General features: G+C 45.1%; 1 protein-coding gene across 1 annotated transcript in view; it reads right to left on the bottom strand.

The window, feature by feature from the left end:
• Positions 1-17,199, bottom strand: part of LOC125917052 (repulsive guidance molecule B) — a 28,923-nt gene extending 11,724 nt beyond the window's left edge. The window contains exons 1-4 of the mRNA XM_049623306.1: positions 16,900-17,199; positions 15,859-15,934; positions 12,392-12,657; positions 6,569-7,077 (exon numbers count right to left, since the gene is read on the bottom strand). Of these exons, the coding sequence (XP_049479263.1) occupies positions 6,569-7,077; positions 12,392-12,657; positions 15,859-15,863 (780 nt within the window). The 5' untranslated portion in view covers positions 15,864-15,934; positions 16,900-17,199. The remainder of the gene's footprint in view (positions 1-6,568; positions 7,078-12,391; positions 12,658-15,858; positions 15,935-16,899) is intronic.
• Between the last annotated feature and the right edge of the window lie 279 nt (positions 17,200-17,478).

Below are 17,478 nucleotides of genomic sequence, written 5' to 3'. Positions count from 1 at the left end.
AGGATCGTGGATCTGTTTGAAAGGAGCAGAGGCCCATAAGCAGTGCAGGGAGTCCTGCCCAGCTAGCACAGGACTTGTGTTCATCTCATTTACAAATGGAGGATATTTTGAAGGTCTGCTCCTCCTAAACCACAGCTGGGACAGAGGGAGGGGCACAGAGAAGGATGACTCAAAATACAGGGCTTAATAGATATGCAGGTACAAACTTTATACAATTTTAGATGGTTTCTACTAACATCTTCTAAGTCTCTTCATTCTACAGAACAGAGATGGTAAAAGATTAGGACCCAGAGGATTTTAATGCACAGAACAATAGGATGATGTAGCTTGTATGGCAAGAATGGCATAAAGAACCACCAAGGCAGGCCCATTCATCTTACAGAATGATCTTTTACACTAAAAGATAAACCATACAGCTAATAATTTCTTCTCCTTCTTCTTTTCCCCCTTACATATATTTGGAAATCCGTTTCCCTCCAAGAAATTCGCTGAACCCGTATGAAGCAAAGTTGAGTAGCTCCTGGGCCTAAGACCTTATAATCCAGTACAAACAGGAGCTAGGCAGGAAACAGAAAAGGACAAAGGAAGAACACAACCACCTGGAATTATAGCTGACTTCTCTTCTAAAAACTATTTACGGTTTTCATCTTCTTAAAAAAAAAAAAAAAGTTTATTTTGAGATGGAGAGCAAGACAGGGGCAGAGAGAAAGAGAGAGGGAGGGAGGGAGGGAGGGGATCCCAAGCAGGCTCCACACTATCAGCGCAGAGCCCGATGCAGGGCTTGAATTCATGAACCGTGAGATCATGACCTGAGCCCAAATCAAGAATAAGACATCTAACTGACAGCCAGGCACCCTGTTTATTGTTTCAATCTTGTTTCTACAAGTAGTAAATAAAGTCAGGGAGGAGAAGGTTATCTAAGATATGCTTTCATGGGTTTTAAAGAGGAGATGGGACCCAGAAAAATGAATTTAAGAATTGGTGACTCTGATGTCAAATTCTGGAAAGTTATTAAAAAAACTCTGGAAAGTTATTTTGGTTATTAAAGACCAACAACCTTCAAAAGTGGCAGCCAGGGTTCTAGATCCTTCTAGGGTATAAGGGAATAAGGAAATGCAGGTTCAAGAGAGGGGCCACGTTGACCATAGTGGGTGGAAAGGGAGACTGTGCCAAATACCAGGAGTAGAACCGGTGACCTGTGACAGTGACCAGGGGAAGGGGTATGCCCTGGGTACAGCGAGCAGCCCACCTCTCTGGCCCTTCTTGACACCTGTGACAACTTGCTAAGTAGGAACATCTGCAACCAGCTTATGAATGTGGGCCACTGATGTTCTAGAAAGAAACCCTGAGTGGCTAGTTCTACACACAAGCCCCACAATTCTCCACCAACGGCTGATGTGCTATGTGCTTACACCCAGACAGAGACTGATACCACTTCTGCATCTCCCTCACCACCCCATGGTAGGCCCCGTAAAGCTCGGTGGTTCAAATGCAGCGCCAAGTTAATCATACACTTTAGGAGAGAAATGATTACACTGAGCAGGGAGCTACAACTGCAAACTTCTTTCCCATCTGTTCCCCAATATGCTTCAATCACTCTTACTCCCCCCCCCCCACCCCCAGCATTTCTGCAAATGCTAGGACAAGGAGCAATCTTAAAGAGATGGCAAGAATTACCTGCATAAAAGATAATCACAACAAAATAAAGAGCAATTTCAGCCTTTAAAAGTTAGTCACCTGCAAGGAAGTTTCTGATCTCTGGAAGCAAAGGCTTCTATATTCTCAAAGAAAATGCCACTGTCCCCTCTAATAATGCAGCCAGCATGCAAGAACAGTGTCCATATATTCAAAATACAATCCTGCCTATGGGAGTATGAGGCATCTTTCTTAGTCAATAAAAATAAGAATGATCATTATTGTTTAGCTCAGACTATCTCTGTAAAGATACTAAAAACATAATGGGGTGGGGTCGGGGGCAAAAACTTGGCTACAAAGATGTACTAGGCCTGGGTTCAAAAGAGGACAGTCTTCCTGACCTTGATCCAGAGATATGTTTAACATGACAGTTGAAAGCCTTTGAAATGCAGGCACATCTCGCTTTGATTTTGTAACCAACAGAAAATGATCCAGAACACTGGTTTACGTGCCCACGTACTGCTGTGCAACAACAGCTACATGTGAATGGGCGTCAGAGAGGAGGAGAGGACCCAAACCATGTTCTAGGGCCCCACAAGCAAGTATGTTTTACCTCAATGATGCACCTTGGGTTATAGTTTGAAGGAGACAGAAAGCAAGAATGAACCCAACAATCTAAGTCTTCCTATATCTTTAGTATCATCAACCAGTGGAAGTTTTTAGGAATTTCCCAGAAAGTAGCTGGAATTTGAGAATTAGGGATAATTATGGACTTTAATAAATAAGTAGCTGCTGGGCATGGCCTCTTCCTCTCATGCTTTGGATAGGCTCTAAGTACTACTGCCAACAGGATTACCAGGAGCTGGAAGCCCACGGAACGTACAAGGCACCTCAGGGTGCTCACCCACCTGGCCAACAGTCACCTGGCTTGGCCAAGACGAAGAACATACCTCTTTCCCAAATGCAAACACCTTAAGGTAAACTGCCTTCTCTCACTAAAGGAGGAAGCATGGAAAATTCTGTAGCAGTCTATAAAGGCACTTGCCGTCATCCCCAATCTCCCCTCCTACTTACAATTTTGTTTTATTGAGACTGAAGGACAGGATGACAAAGCCAGAGTGATGCACAAAGACAAGATTACATTAAAATAAATTGAAAAATAGAGCTAAGGTATCCAAAGTACTTGTAAGAAATCATTTAAAAAAGTATTCCCATTGTTTAGGCTACTAGGAATACATTTGTAAAGTAAAGAATCTTTTCATCAAATTTACTCCAAAATTGCCTTCTGTAACCATGGCACAAAGCCTAAGTCCACTTAAACAGAGATACACAGATACACAGAGTGAAGTGAACAGGAGATGAAGGAGCTGGCAAAGAGAATGGGCAAGAGATGGTACTGAACAGAATTCTCTCCAGATGATCCGGCGTATTTGTCTGAGGCCCAGGAGAGCTATGCACATGTGTCCTTTTTGGAGCCTAAATAGTGTGGCCGCCTCTTCCCCCAAAACAAAAACTGCTTCCCCCCCCCCCCCCCCTATTTAGCCAATTCTGCCAGTTCTAAGCCTGTCCCTCTCATCTCTCTTCTCCAGGGCCTGCAGGCCTGAAGCCGCCTCTCAGAGCCAAAGGTGGGAAAGACAGCTCTGAGCTGGTGTGGATCTCAGCCAAGGCATGCAGCTGTGCCAGAAACCCCTCAAGCCCCTGGGTGGGGATAAAAAGCTAGCCCTGGCCTCCCCTTTAGCGACACACACACCTACCTGGCAAGGTAGCGACCGCACAAGACTCCTCTGAAGAGAGGGAGACGGGCTGGTGGAGGGCCTAACAAGAGTGGCCTGGAGGAGGCATATCTGTGCCCATCATGATCAACTGGAAAACCACGCTAAGTTTCCCAGGGAAGGAGGACAGAAAGTAGATGACGGTGGATGAGGCCACATTGTTGAGTACTGCAAGTCTAGCTGCCCTAAACTCAATGCTTGCTATGTGGACAAAGAAAAAGGCTTAGCTAATAAATGACCCCTTGAATAGAGATGACTTCACTTTCATTGCGTTTAGATTTTTTCCCCCTACATTTTGTCTTTCTGTGAGGATGGAAAGGTACTAAGGGGCAGGTAGAGATCACAAAGATGACTACCAGATGGCTTGCTCAAGAAGCCAGGTTCCCAGGACTGAGGAAATTATCTCTAGGCCCTCACTGAGCATAACACTGGGGTCAGTGCTTCAGTTCATAGCTGAAGACAGTGAAATGAATGAGTGCTTACATACAACAATTTCAGCAGCACAGTTGGCTAGCCTCTACCATAGCATTGGTCAGCGGTTAAATCTAGTGACACTGTGCACATACGTCATTAAAAATGCTTGACCCCAAGGATGATACAGTAACTCCAATGTGCAGTGCTAAGTTATTAAGGAGCTGGTCTATGTACCTCTTTGAGGTCTCAGTAAAGCTGAGACTCATGCAAAAAAATCTTCTGAAAGATTTTTTAAGAAAGTATTACAGTAGACATCAGGAAAAAAAAAACAATCAGATCTTTTTTGGAACTTATTTCCTACGTTCTTTTTGCTTCAGAGCATTTTTATTTTTATTACCATCATTTTTTCGTTGCTTAAAAATTTTTAAAGGTTTTATTTTGGCCCTGGGTAGGTAAAAGGAAATTGTGCTGCAAAATTTTAGTCCCTTCGTTGTGTTTCACCAGCACAGATCATATCAGTATTGAGACAGATCTTCAGCAGTAACCTTCCAGATATTTTGGGGGGCTTTGCAGAGAGTTGAAAAAAGTAGAAGGGAAACAAAACAAAACAACACAACAAAACTACCAGAGGTTGCAAAGCCATGGAGTCATCTGCTGCTGAAAAGCATGGTCACCAGATGTGGGGAACTACTTTCCAGCAGTGCACGTAAAGACCACATGTTCTCATTGCCTGCTTGAATTTAAGTCAGAGGATGGTTTTTCTCCTACATCCTTTTTGGAATGGGTGAAACTTCTGATCATTACAAAACTGAGGGAGAAAGCAAAGTTGTACTTTTTATTTATTTGCTAAAAACTATGACAGATTCAATCACAACTGAAATGGAATGACCTAAAATACTTCAGTGTCAATTGTTCCATTTATGTAATATTAATACTCATAACAAAATTCATTGTCCCCAAATATTTCACCACAATCAGTAAAAAGTATAGAATTTTGAAAGGCTAAGTAACAAGTAGACGTGACACGTGATTGGATGGAAGGCATGGAAAATTAAATTTAGGGCTTGTGAAAAGAACCAATATTTTCTTGTGCACAAAGCACTTACTAATCTCAAAGGTATTGTGAAGGCCCTCTAAACCCTCAATTATCTACACGATCAATGATGACTCTCTCCATTCCCAGTGGAAGTGCCTTCTTGAATCTTCAGCCTCATATTTTCCCAAAGACTATCCCCAGGTTTTATGCACTATGACTCTGCAGCAATGATGGATTTTTGGCCATGATTTGTGTTATAAGTTCATAATTGTGTACCTGTCTACCATAACTTACAGCATTTTAATATATAGACAAGAAAAATTATTTGCATGCTTATAAAAACCAGAGGAGGTAAAGTTTACTTGCAGGATTTGGAAAGGCAAACCTGGGCTTTTATTGGGAGTTAAAGCATAAACATTTTTGAGTCCACCTAAAATGTTTGGACTAATGTAACAGACTTCTTTGTTCAGAGCAATGACTTCTAATCTTAGATTTGTGACACCCCTGGGTGTCTCCAGCTATCTCTGGAGGGGTTGTAAAATTACCTCCACAAAATGCCAAGTAAAATCATTTAAATTCACTTAAATATACGCCACACGTGTTTAGAGGCAAGGGAGGGTGTCCTGGAATCAAAAGAGCCGTCATAACTATTACAAAAGCTTGATCCTTGTCAACTATCTTTCAGTCCAAACCAACTGACGAACAGATAAAGGAAAATGAACAAGATGAGATAGCCTGTATGTGTGATTCTGTAGTTGGGAGAGACAGGGAAGGAGCTGGTTATTTGGGACAGTCTTTTTTTCTGGAAAACCTTTTTTGACCTCTGTATTTACTTACTAATGCCTGAATTAGCACTGACTGCCAACTGGGAATCCAGTTCATAGCCCTTTACCTAGTTGCACTGACAGTGGTGCCTTAAAGTTGGTTCAGATGATCTCCATTTGGCATTAGCTTAACGCAAGTACACACGCACACACGCACGCGCGCGCACGCGCGCACACACACACACACACACACACACACACACAAACACAGACAAGGGCAGCTATGCAGGGTAAGCTTAACTTAATTTTGTCAGTTTTCCCCTCAGCTTAATTAAAATGTTATCCTGAGATTACGACAGGGATTATACATCACTGCTCCACAATAGCCAATTCTAAAATTCCTTGGTCACGGCAACATTAACAACTAAAACACAATTGTGGCTTTGCCACTGGGAAGCTGGCTTATAGCCATTACATTTTACTATAGCTTCCGAATTTCCAATAAAATATGTTTCCTGATGGGTTATTGCCCCAGGTTTGATAGCTTTCTTTACTTGGAACACCCACTTTGGTCATCTGATAAATAGGAACATGGATTTCTTCAACAAGAGTCACACTCAAAAGACTTCACAGAAAAAAAAAAGTATACATTTTCCCATTAAACAGGCCTGCCTTTTCTATAGAGAACTCAACTTCGGTGTTTTTTGTTTTTGTTTTGTTTTTTGCATATCACTGCTTAGTTGTACTAAGACCCACATTTTACATAAGCCTAGAATTCCAGAGAAATTCTTTACTAAATGATTTTCATTTAATCTTTCATTCACCCTGTTAATTGCATGCCAAGAACAAGAAAACGTTCCTTTTAAACTGTCTTTTGTATCATACTTCAAAAATTGTCTGAAGAATCAAACATCTGCAAGTTATAAGAAAGAAAAAAGTATACTTGCCTTATTTGTAGCAGTAGCACTGGATCCAGGGACCACGGGCACATTTGTCACTTGAACTGAAAGATAATTATTATCTATGAGTGGCCAGGCTCCTTCCACTTTGCATGTCTGAAAGTGATCCTTGAAAGTTCTAAGGTGAGGATCTCCGAACAAGCCACAAAAAAGGTAACTGGGAGGGTTCAGGTCCCCTCCCCTGTGTTCTCTGGCTCCTGCATGGCTGTGATAGTTACAAGGGTCATGGGTCACTTCGGGGTTGGTAGAAGATGTGGGTCCATCCTTAGAACAGTTCCTCTGGCTCATGAGGTCACTGATACCCAACACAGCAGAATGGTACACCAGGTTACCACGGCAGGCTTTTGAAGTTCGCTGGGTGCAGCCAGCATAGGCACGCAGGGCCTTGCAAAACTCAGAGTCAAAGCCGTCAATGGCAGAGTTCAGGTGTGAAGTGAGGGACACAAAGTCCGTGGTACATTTCTGGATTCGACACTGGGCTGGCTGTTGGCAGTCACCTATGAGAAAAAAGATAACACCAAACGTTTTTTAAACGCTTCACAACTTCCTGAGCTACATGAGAAAATGACACTGTCCTTTGGGAACAGTTTGTTCTATTCCATACACTCCTATTTTAAGAAAGCCTTCAGAACTAGGGTTGCATTGTGCTTCTTTTTCCCTCACAAATTAAGCCACCGGGAGAAAAACTGCACGCAATCAGTTACCTTAAAACTTTAAATCATGAACCACTATTAGGGAACATGAGTCTGAGCCCAGTATTCTCATGTTAAAATTAAACGGAGTATTTGATCACTTTGCTATTGTTTATAGATTTTGAGAAAGATTCCTCTGCTCTAAGGCCAAGTTAAAGATGTGAACTTTGTTTTGATTTTGCTAAGTGTATAACTCATTCGCTTTGGAAAGCACAAAACCATGATTAAGGTTCCACACATTAGGTAGGGATCCCTAAATTTATAGCATTAGTTAAAACACCTTTACTTGATTCTAGTACAGCTATAGGGTAAGAATATCAAGAGAAAATCCAGGTACTAAGTTATTCTGCATTTCCTTAAGGATGTTTATTGACAAACTGTATATAAACCTACAATCCCCTGGATGCTACAAAGTGTAAATGTTCTCTTAAAAAAAATAAAGTCAAGGGGCACCAGAGTGACTCAGTCAGTTGAGCATTCGACTTTGGCTCAGGTCATGATCTCACGGTCAGGGAGTTCTAGCCCCTGAGTTCGAGCCCTGCATCGGGCTCTGTGCTGACAGCTCAGAGCCTGGAGCCTGCTTTGGATTCTGTGTCTCCCTTTCTTCTCTGCTCCTCCCCCACTTGTGCTGTCTCTGTCTCTCAAAAATGAATAAATGTTAAAATAAATAAATAAATAAATAAATAAATAAATAAAGTTGATCGTTTAACCAAGCTGCAGATTTACTTCTCCCTTAACACCCGTCACCATTGGATCCCAGATCCCAAGCAGCTCATCAGGAAGGGTACACTGAATCAAAAAGGACACCACACTGAAATCATGCTGCACAGGCAGATGACTGCACCAAGTGTGTTTTATCAGAACCAAGGAAACATAGCACACAGAATTCTTAGAACATACATAAATGACTTTTTTCCTTAGGTCGACAGTTCCAATATACCTAATGACTTAGGCAAAGTTAAAATGAAGTAATGAAAAACCACCTACTACTACCCTACTATTTGACAGTTTTCAAATGATGTTTTGCCACTAGCTTCTCATATAAAAAAATAAAAACCTCTCAAAGCATAAAAAGATGTAAGAATTGCCAATACTAGGTCAGTTGTATGTGCCAAACAGTTTAATATTCTGGTCCTTAAAGTGGGAACTCTAGAATTACTGAAAAGGAAAGTACTTTTCTTAAATCATCCACCTCAAGTTTTATGGAAACTAACTAAGACATATTTTGTGTTACTTCCACATTCTTTTTAGGTCATTGCACTGGAGGAAGTTTCAATCCTTTCAAGTCTTAGGTACCTCAGCTGAGAAATGAGGAGACTGTTCTAAAAAGAACTTCATGATCTTTTACAGGCATAAAATATTTTACAATTCCTATTCTAGATGTGGGGGGGAAAAAGAGTATCATTAAGTATATAATTATTTTAAGACGTGGACACAAACTTCAGGATACTATCAAGATTTAGGACTTCATCTGATGAAGACTTAAAACTAACCCTAGTAACGTTCCAGAAAGATACTTTAATCTTTTCAGTATTAAAGTACTTTTAAGCCTGAATGAAACAGCCTGTAATCTGTTTCTAGCTTGAATTCAGCAGAAAAGACTGCAAGATGACAACCTCTCAAGCCACCTCCCCACCATTTTTAAATTTCAAAGACCAAGAAGAGAAAAATGTAGTCTAGATAGGGCATTTACTTTAACCTGAATTAAAAAAAAAACAACAACAGTATTTTAATATTTTGGAGCTATGGACTTACAGCTATCACTAAATCACACTCAAAAAAAAAAAAAAAAAACCCACAAGCACACCTTCATGTGTTTGGCATATTTCATGTTTACTCATTCCAGAGTTGGTAAAAAGCAGCTCCTGTATTTATACATTTCCTCTCTCCAAAGTAGATCAAGTCAAGTCATTTTCAACTGTTTTTACTCAAAAAAACCCAATCAACTCAAAAGCATTAAAGCGATTTTACAGTTAGGAAATTCAGGACAAAGGGAAACTACAGGCCTTGTCCTGGCTGGATCACAAATGGGTAGAGCAAAGCCCAGGGCGCAATGCCTTTCCTCAAATCCCGTTTTCGTTCCTCATATCACATCTCCTCCACATTCCTGAGTCTCACACAACAGTAGCTGATGGCTTAAAGACTTGAGCAACTACTGTATCAATTATGTTTTTCTTTTTAAATCAGAGTCATAGCAAGCAGAAAGCAAGGAAATGAAAACTGGGCCAAGATCACTCAATAATGAAGAGCTCCTGGACTACAATTTAAATGACAGCACAAGAACTTTCCGCTAAACTTCCAGTGCCTATTTGTTCTTTTTATGGTCTATAAAATCTATCCGAGCATACACTTACTTATAATTATTTCAAATAGTCATAAAATATTCCAAAGTAAGAGCATGAAATGCAAATGCAACTGTTCAGAAAATAATTTAGATTCCCACCTCCTTTTTCCTTCCTCCCCCAGGCCGCCCACCCCCCCACTCCTTCCCTTTTTTATAGCAGGCAGGTGCTGATTCTTTTGAGAAATGACACATAAAACAGAACTCCTTGGGTTCTTTTGTTTGGGATGAGGTTTCTAACAGCCTTTCAAATAGAGATGATGGGAAAGAGGAGGGCTAACTAGAGAGTGCATCTGGGTCAGCAGTTTCAGCCCCACTGCAGGCTCCCGTATAATGACTAATTTGCAGCATACACCCAGAAATATCCAGGCTTCATGAATTTATAATGACAGTGCACACTTTGCCTGTTATAGGAGGTAAAGTAAGCTTCCTGTCAAAATGCCAAGAAAATGCAGAGCAGAAACAATCTCAAGGATGTAGCCAACAAGGCCATGAAGTGTATGAGTAAGCAAGTAACTCCCATATTGGATCTCCATTCAGGAATTGTAGAGATTTGCTTACAGTGGGGGATGGGGGGGGGGAGGTAGGGAGCAAAGTATAAAAGTTCTTTTTTCATTTCCTAAGGGCAGAAATCAAAACCTGCAGTTACAGATCTCTTCATTTTTGGAGCCAGGTCATCTATGATTGGTGTGGTACTATTTTCATTCCAGTTAATGAAAGTGCTAAAGGATTTGTGGGTCTAGAGCTCTGGTTAATGATTCAAAGACTTCACCATTCAAGACCCATTTCCTTGATGCCAGGACTGCACGTGTGAACTTGCCACACAATCACCAGTTTATAATAAAAGAAATAAGATATGCTGAAGCTGAATTAAGTAAAATGCAGGGACATATGGGGTGCTGTGGCAAATTATATGGATCCAGGCATAAAACATATGGTAGCCCATCTGCAAAGAGCACTCGGCTAGGCTCCCTTCTCTGAGAAACAATCCTTGTATGATCAAGAGAAAAATGCTTCAAAGCTATCTTTCAAAAGGAGCCCTTTCTTCCATAACCAAATTAATCACCCAACCCCAACAAGTTGTCCATAGATATCACTCACCACAGAAACTCTAGGTAGAATATAGCAGTGACTTTAAGTGAGGGCACATTAAGATACTGAGAGGAGTTTCACATTCCAAGTTTTTGAAATAAGGCACCTTAATTTTCAAAAACATTAAAACAACTTCTTAGGGCTTTCATTATTGGCCAGAAAAATCTTCAAGGACCACATTCCAGTTCTGTAATAGAACTCTCTGGCAACTAAGGGGAACAATATTCCAAGCAGTCAAGAGGGACACACAGTCCTACCCAGTACTTCAATTTCCATTTCAAGAAACCTACACTTTGACATTATGAACATATAGTCTTCACACAAAACACTTATGAATGTAACTTTTGACACATCATGAAAATTTTCTTGGAACCATAAGCAGATTGACATTATTTTCTAAGGTTCTAAAGTCAGTCATTTAAAGCCTTAATCATTGTAAAACTTACTATTACACTCTATGTTTCCCCAAGTGAGTGTTAAAATGCAGCTGTTCCATCACAATGCAAAGTTACCAAAAGTAAATTAAGTCTCCTCAAATGCCACATTTTTTTTTTTCCATTACTTAAAAGACCTCCCAGATTTTTAGAAAGGCTGGTATGACTTAATAAATAAATACTACTCCACACAGTTGGGTGGCATTACAGTTCACGATTCTCCAGATCACAGCGTTGAGACTGCTGTCATAAAATACAGGACAAAAAGATCTCAAAGGAAAACTTATCTAATGCTCTAGTTGGTTCTCAAATTAAGAGAATTTAGCTTCAATTTGGCACTAAAGAAATTTTTTAGACAAACTCCTAGACGTAGCACTTATTTATAAAAAGCATCCTAGATACCCCCTCCCTTGAGATACAAACGACATAACACTCTATTAGTGAAACTTATTTCACAACAAAAATAACTATCACCTGCTAGAAGGCTCATCTGTAGGTCTACCTGGCTAAGGACAGAGAACTCACTCCGCTTCCACAGGGGAAGCGCCGACCTCCAGAAAGCAGGGAGATGTGTCAACCCCTCCGGGAACCCGAAAACACGCGGCTTAACCACAAAGCACCAGTTTTTCCACAGAGGTTGAAAACTGAACTAAAAGCAGTTTTGGCAAATACGAAGAAATCCCTGTTTAAAGACGTTTAAATTACTTCGAGATTAACCCCCCAGGTTTTCAAATTCCGGTGAAAATCTTTACATCTGGTGCGATTTCTTCCCCTCGTCGCCACCCCCAACTCCAGAGAAGCAGCACAAGGCTCCTTGTCTCGCTTCGAAGGGGGCGGCGGCGGTGGAAACCTGATCCCAGCCTGACTTTCAGTAAACACCAATGCAGCGAGCAATAAAGCATCCGGAACGTTTGTCTCGGGGGCGCAGCCCCCGCCGCCCCCGCCCGCTAAATCTTCGATAAGCGACTGTTGGGAAGATTTATCAACGGTCCGAGCCGAAGGCGGGGAAACGCGAGAGGGAGGGGGAGGAGGCCTCTCCTCTGCGCCCTGGGCGCGCCGCACGACCTGCGGGTGCGTTCCTGCCGCTGCGCCGTGAGCCCGGCAGAGGTGCAGGGCTGGAGCCCATGAGGCCTCTACCGTCTCACCACGCCATGCCGCCCTTCTGCCCCAACGTGTGCCTTCGGGAGCCGGAGTGTTTGGGAACAAAGCACTTGGACCTGCAGCTGGTTACCCTCGCGCGCGCGCCTCATACCTGCGTGGAGCAGCCCGAGGCTGAGCAGCAGCAGCAGCAGCAACGCCAGGGGCGGCGGGCAGAGCTGGGGGCGGTGGCGCTGCTCAGCCCCGGCGGCAGCGGCGGAGGCGGCGGCGGCGGCGCAGGAAGGTGCTGCTCTCAAGCCCATGCCCGTCCATGCAGGTCTCGTGGGCTCCGGCGAGGGCGGCGGCACGGGCGCCGTGGCGGGTTCGGGGCCGTGGCTGCGGCATGGACCGGGGGACGTGCCTCGCTTTCTCTTCTTCCTCCTTCAGGCCCGCGTCGGATACGGGCCGCCGCCACCGCCGCAGCGAAAAGCGCGCCGCGGGCGGAGCGAGGCGGCGGCGGCGGCGGCAACGGGGCGCAGCGGCATCGCGGCGGCAGGCGGGGCAGAGGGGGCGGGAGAAAAGACACAAAGACGGTGAGCTTAGTGCCGAGCCCGGCCCCCAAAGCGCGGGCGCCCTGGTCCCGGCCAGCGTGGGTTCAGCGGGCGTGGACCCACTGGAGGCGCGCCCAGCCCTAGCGAGCAGCCGCCTGCAGCCCGGATATCTCTGTGCCGCGACCCCGCGGTCAATCAATCTCAGCCTTGCACTGCCGCCCGGCCCTCCTCACGCGCGCCAATCCGCGTCGTCTCCACCCCCGACCTAGCCCCTCCCTCTCACCCCATTGGCTGCAAGCGCTGGTCCACTGGGCTCAGCTGGCCACTCGCAGGGGACAAAGAGCCCGCCCCCGCTCCTGCTCCCACCCTCAGATTGCTCATTGTAATTTGAGTTCCGCGTCCGCCTGTTTAGAGTCCTGTCCGCCGCGCCCGGGCGCAACCTCCTTCGCGCTCCCTCCTCTTCTATTCCCTTCACCCCTTTCCGCGATTTACTGTTTCCTCCTGTCCTACAGAAATTGGCAACGGCTACTCTCTCTTGCCGGCGTTACAAAGGAAGCGGCCTTTGACTTTCCTTTTAATTAATGTGATTGGGTTCGGCTTCCCTTTAAGGTGTTGTGTGCGTATGTGTTTTAAGTCACCCCCAGTCTGTCACTCCCGCTCCAGCTCCTGCTCCTGAGAGGAAGTGGGCGCTTTTACCAGGCGCCTGGCGGCAGGTCTCTTCGCAGCCAATCACCTCTGCGGAACCGTGTTCCGAGCCCTTTCCGGACGTTTGGTAAAACTAGCACCCCACCGCGTTGAAAATCCGATTGTAACTCGCGGTCCGGAACAGATCGGATGGGCTGGGAAGGTACCCACCAGCTCCCGGTGGAATTCGCTAGCAGCTGTTCGAGGCTCTGGCGTTATTGTTCCTCTGACATTTCCCTTCCTGAAAGCAGCGGGGAGGAGTCTGAGAGTGGGCGAACTTCAACGTGTTGTTACAGTGTAATTAGATTAATGAGGATAGTGAGTTTTTAATGCAGTGTAGAGTAATTATGCCATGATTTCTTGTTGCTTGGTGGCTTTTCCACACATTTTCGTGGTCTTAGTATATTAATTTAATGGCAGATCGGTTTCCACTTTTGCCACTTGGATGTATCCGTAAATGAGGAAGAAACCCCAACTGTGTGCCACAAAAGAGGTTGGCAAGTGGAGACACAGGAAAGCATGTTGTGAAGTTGATGATAGGTTCCAATCTGTTATCAGTAGGTGTGAAGTGGTATCTAATCTAAAAGATGGCTTCAAAGGCTCGGAGTTACTTCGACTGCCCTTGCCTTTGCCTTTCCTCCAAAGGGCTCAGGGCTGCCATTTTAAATTCACTTATAGTCAAATTGTAGCTTGCAATTCTACCCGCTCGCTACTCATAATCTCTAATTGGTAATTTCGTATCAACCACGGACACGTTAATATTCCACATGTTACAATGTGCTAATCAATGGACTAGGATAATTGAGGGCAAACCTTACATCATTCCGGCTTACTCATTAGACACATTATGAACTGTACAAACCACTAGGTCCCTAAAGAAGAATGCCTATTTTTACTGTAACTTTTCATTACTTATTACATACTATGATGACTCAAGTGGTAAACACACCTTTCACTGCCCAAGATATAATCCAAGCCTTGTGTATATCCATAATATGCTTAATAATAGCTTCAGAGTTGCCTGGAGAAATGACTTTTTTTGCAGGAGGAGTTATCTGATACGATTTTTAGATAATATTATGGAGTAAATACTATGGGACTAAAAATTTACTCCCTTGCAATTACTACATAAATCAAAGAACTAAAGTTAATGAAATACTGGTCAACATATTTTTTTTTTAAGTAATCAAATGTGAACAGTTTTGCAAAATATGTTGCCAACAAAGACTACTAACAGTAAGATGGTTCTTTTTCCTTAACCCAAGATTTAATTTGACCCTTATGAAAAAAGCATGGCAATTTATTCACCATACTTCAGAACACATAACCAAAAGTTAGGGATCAAATTCAGTTTAGTTGGGGTCTTTTCGCTGTCATTACTTGCTATGATTCCACCCTGCCCCCAGCCTCCACTTTCCTCACCTCCATATCCTGTTCCTTAGACACACACTGCTCTAAACTATCTTATCAATAGAGGGCGTCCTCGAGTCACCACAAATTCGGCATCGGAATGGAACTGTTCTTTAGAGGGAAAACTTCATTTTCTAAGGTGCTTTATTGCTCATCTGTTGTAAAATTTGACAAGCTCAAGATTTATACGCCTAACAATTCATTTTTTATTACCACATAAGTGTTCAGCCGGCTAGAGTAAAATGTTAATTTTCACAATTAAACCGCAAGGTGGTTCCTGTTTTCAAGACTTAAGGTCAGTTGACACACTCGCAGGGTTAATTCGGACTGGTTAGCAAGATCCCCCGAATTGGCTTGGAAAGTAAGAGCGTGGTGAATGGTCGCTTATAGCGCATCCACTCCTCCAGCTCGAATGCTGCAAGTTAGGAGAATTTTAAGATTACACAAAGAAAAATCTGGGTATCCCCCCCACCCCCCCCCCCGTAAAATCAATGACTTATAAAAGTTTTACATTTTAATCAGGAAAAAAAATCGTGAAGTGACAGCTCGCACAACTCACAAACGCACCCTATTCCTTGCCATCTCTAGTCTTTCTCCCTTCATCTTTTTCAGGAAGAAAAGATGAGACCAGAACAGCACAATTAGGGGTCACAGCAAAACGTCCCATGGTATGAACGTGCGAATGGATAGAATTAAAACACATGCCAGCAACATTAATGGGTTCTAAATAAGAATTACAGGTTTATTTATCTGAACCCATACATGATGTCTTAACTATTCCCATTAATATATCTCCATTTCCATAAATCTAACACGAGGGTCTCTCTGCTTAACAGATCACCTAGGACAGAGGAGCTACCAGGGTAGCCATTTGTTCAACCCATTCTAGAGTAAAGGCCCCCTCGCTGCTCCCCAGTCCAGGGTGGACGCAAAGCTGGGGCTAAAATAGCCCTGAGTCCCACAGCCCAGCAGAAAGCAGCTAGTGGATTGTACTTACATCATTCTTAACCCTTCCGCTCCTGGAGGGGGCTTGGCGGGATCAGGGGGCCCCTGAGCTCCTGAGCACGCAGGACCTGGGTGTGAGAGAAGACCCCAGAGCCTGGCGTGAGCGCTGCGCCCCCGGAAGGAGAGGGCCCGGGGCCTGAGTGGGGCTCATCACCCGAGCGTACACAACCGGCCCCCACGATCCCTGCGGGCTCTGCAGCGGATCGCACCGCTCAAAGCGGCAGGTGCAAAAAGCATTTGGTAGCCGCTTGCCAGCGCGCGGAGGTAATGCGCTTCCTGTCCATTTATCTCAGGAAACCAGCGCAGCCTTCCCTTCCAAACAAAATTAACCTCTCATTAGCCAGCCACTCACTCCGGAGAAGGCCTTAAAAGCTTTACCAGCTCGCTAATGTATTTAGGCTTTTCTTCCAGGCAAACGCAGCCGCGGTGGTGACTGTCATCATCAGCCCTGGGGGATTCCTCTGGGCTCCCCTGGGAGCCAAGCGCTTACCGACCCCCAGCCTCAAGTCTGGGAAACTCTGGCCAACCTGGATCTGTTTGCGGTACTAGTAGACCCGACACGCCTGAACGGACTTCGTGCCATAAGTAGCCCAAACAAGTTCCCACTAGTTTGAAGAGCGCCCCTCCTATTAAACAGCTCTCCTATCCTCAAGAAATGGGGAGGGGTACCCGGGAAGAACTTCTACGGCCAGCTGTCCCTGGGCCATGGGCGCTGACCGTCCTTTACAGCGCAAGCCCTGTCCGCAGCGGGTACGTGAAGCAGTGATTAGAGGTATGGGGCGTAGTGTAAGCTAGGATCTAGCCGATTCCAGGAGTGGAAAATTCAAATGTAGTTCTGGGTCTGCAAGTGGCAAAAAGAGGCCTTTTGGAGCCCTGGGGTTTTCTCACCCTGGCCCCCTGCCGCCCTGAGGCTGGCAGATTTATACCACACAGGTGGAGCAAGACCTAAACAAAATAGTCCCGGCTGCTGCCTGCCGCTCGCCCCCCACGTCCCCCTGGCCCACCGCAAACTTCGACAAAATAAACAACTCACCACAGGCATTCCCTTGTCTGCAGCGCGACGCTTGCCAGCTGGGAAAATAAGCCGCAAGCCACGCGGCGGGGGCGCAGAGGGAGGGCAGCGCGGCGCCCGCCTCTCTCCCCCAGGTCGGGGCAGCGATACCCGGGGGCAGGAGGGAGGCTCCGCCCTCGGGGGCCGCTCTCTCGCCTCCTAGACTGCGGAGTGAGCGCCCGGAGAGGGGATGCACCCTTCCAGCCAGCGCGATGTCTCCGCCACCCAGGGGAGGGGGCGGGGAGACAAATCTCTCAATTCCGTCCCGCTTTCTCCAAGCGTCTCTCTCCCCCCTCAGGTCTCAAAGAAGACCAAACCCGGGGGCCTTCACCTCACCCCCTCCGGTGTCACACCGCCCCCTGCCGGCACTACCCGGATCTTTCCAGCGCGGCTGAGGAGTGGCGGGTGGCGGCGTCCCCGAGCCCCAGCCTCCAGGTCCGGGCTCAGCTCTCGCCGTTCTCACCGCCTCCTCACCCCAAGTCCCGCACAAAGAGGCCTTTCATGCCGCCAGCGCCACCCTCCGCGCCGCCCTCCACCGGGTCGTGTTGCCTTTGCCCACCC

The sequence above is a fragment of the Panthera uncia genome, unplaced genomic scaffold (assembly GCF_023721935.1).
Source record: "Panthera uncia isolate 11264 unplaced genomic scaffold, Puncia_PCG_1.0 HiC_scaffold_1431, whole genome shotgun sequence".
Classification (NCBI taxonomy): Eukaryota; Metazoa; Chordata; class Mammalia; order Carnivora; family Felidae; genus Panthera; species Panthera uncia.
This window is presented reverse-complemented; position numbering and strand designations above follow the sequence as displayed.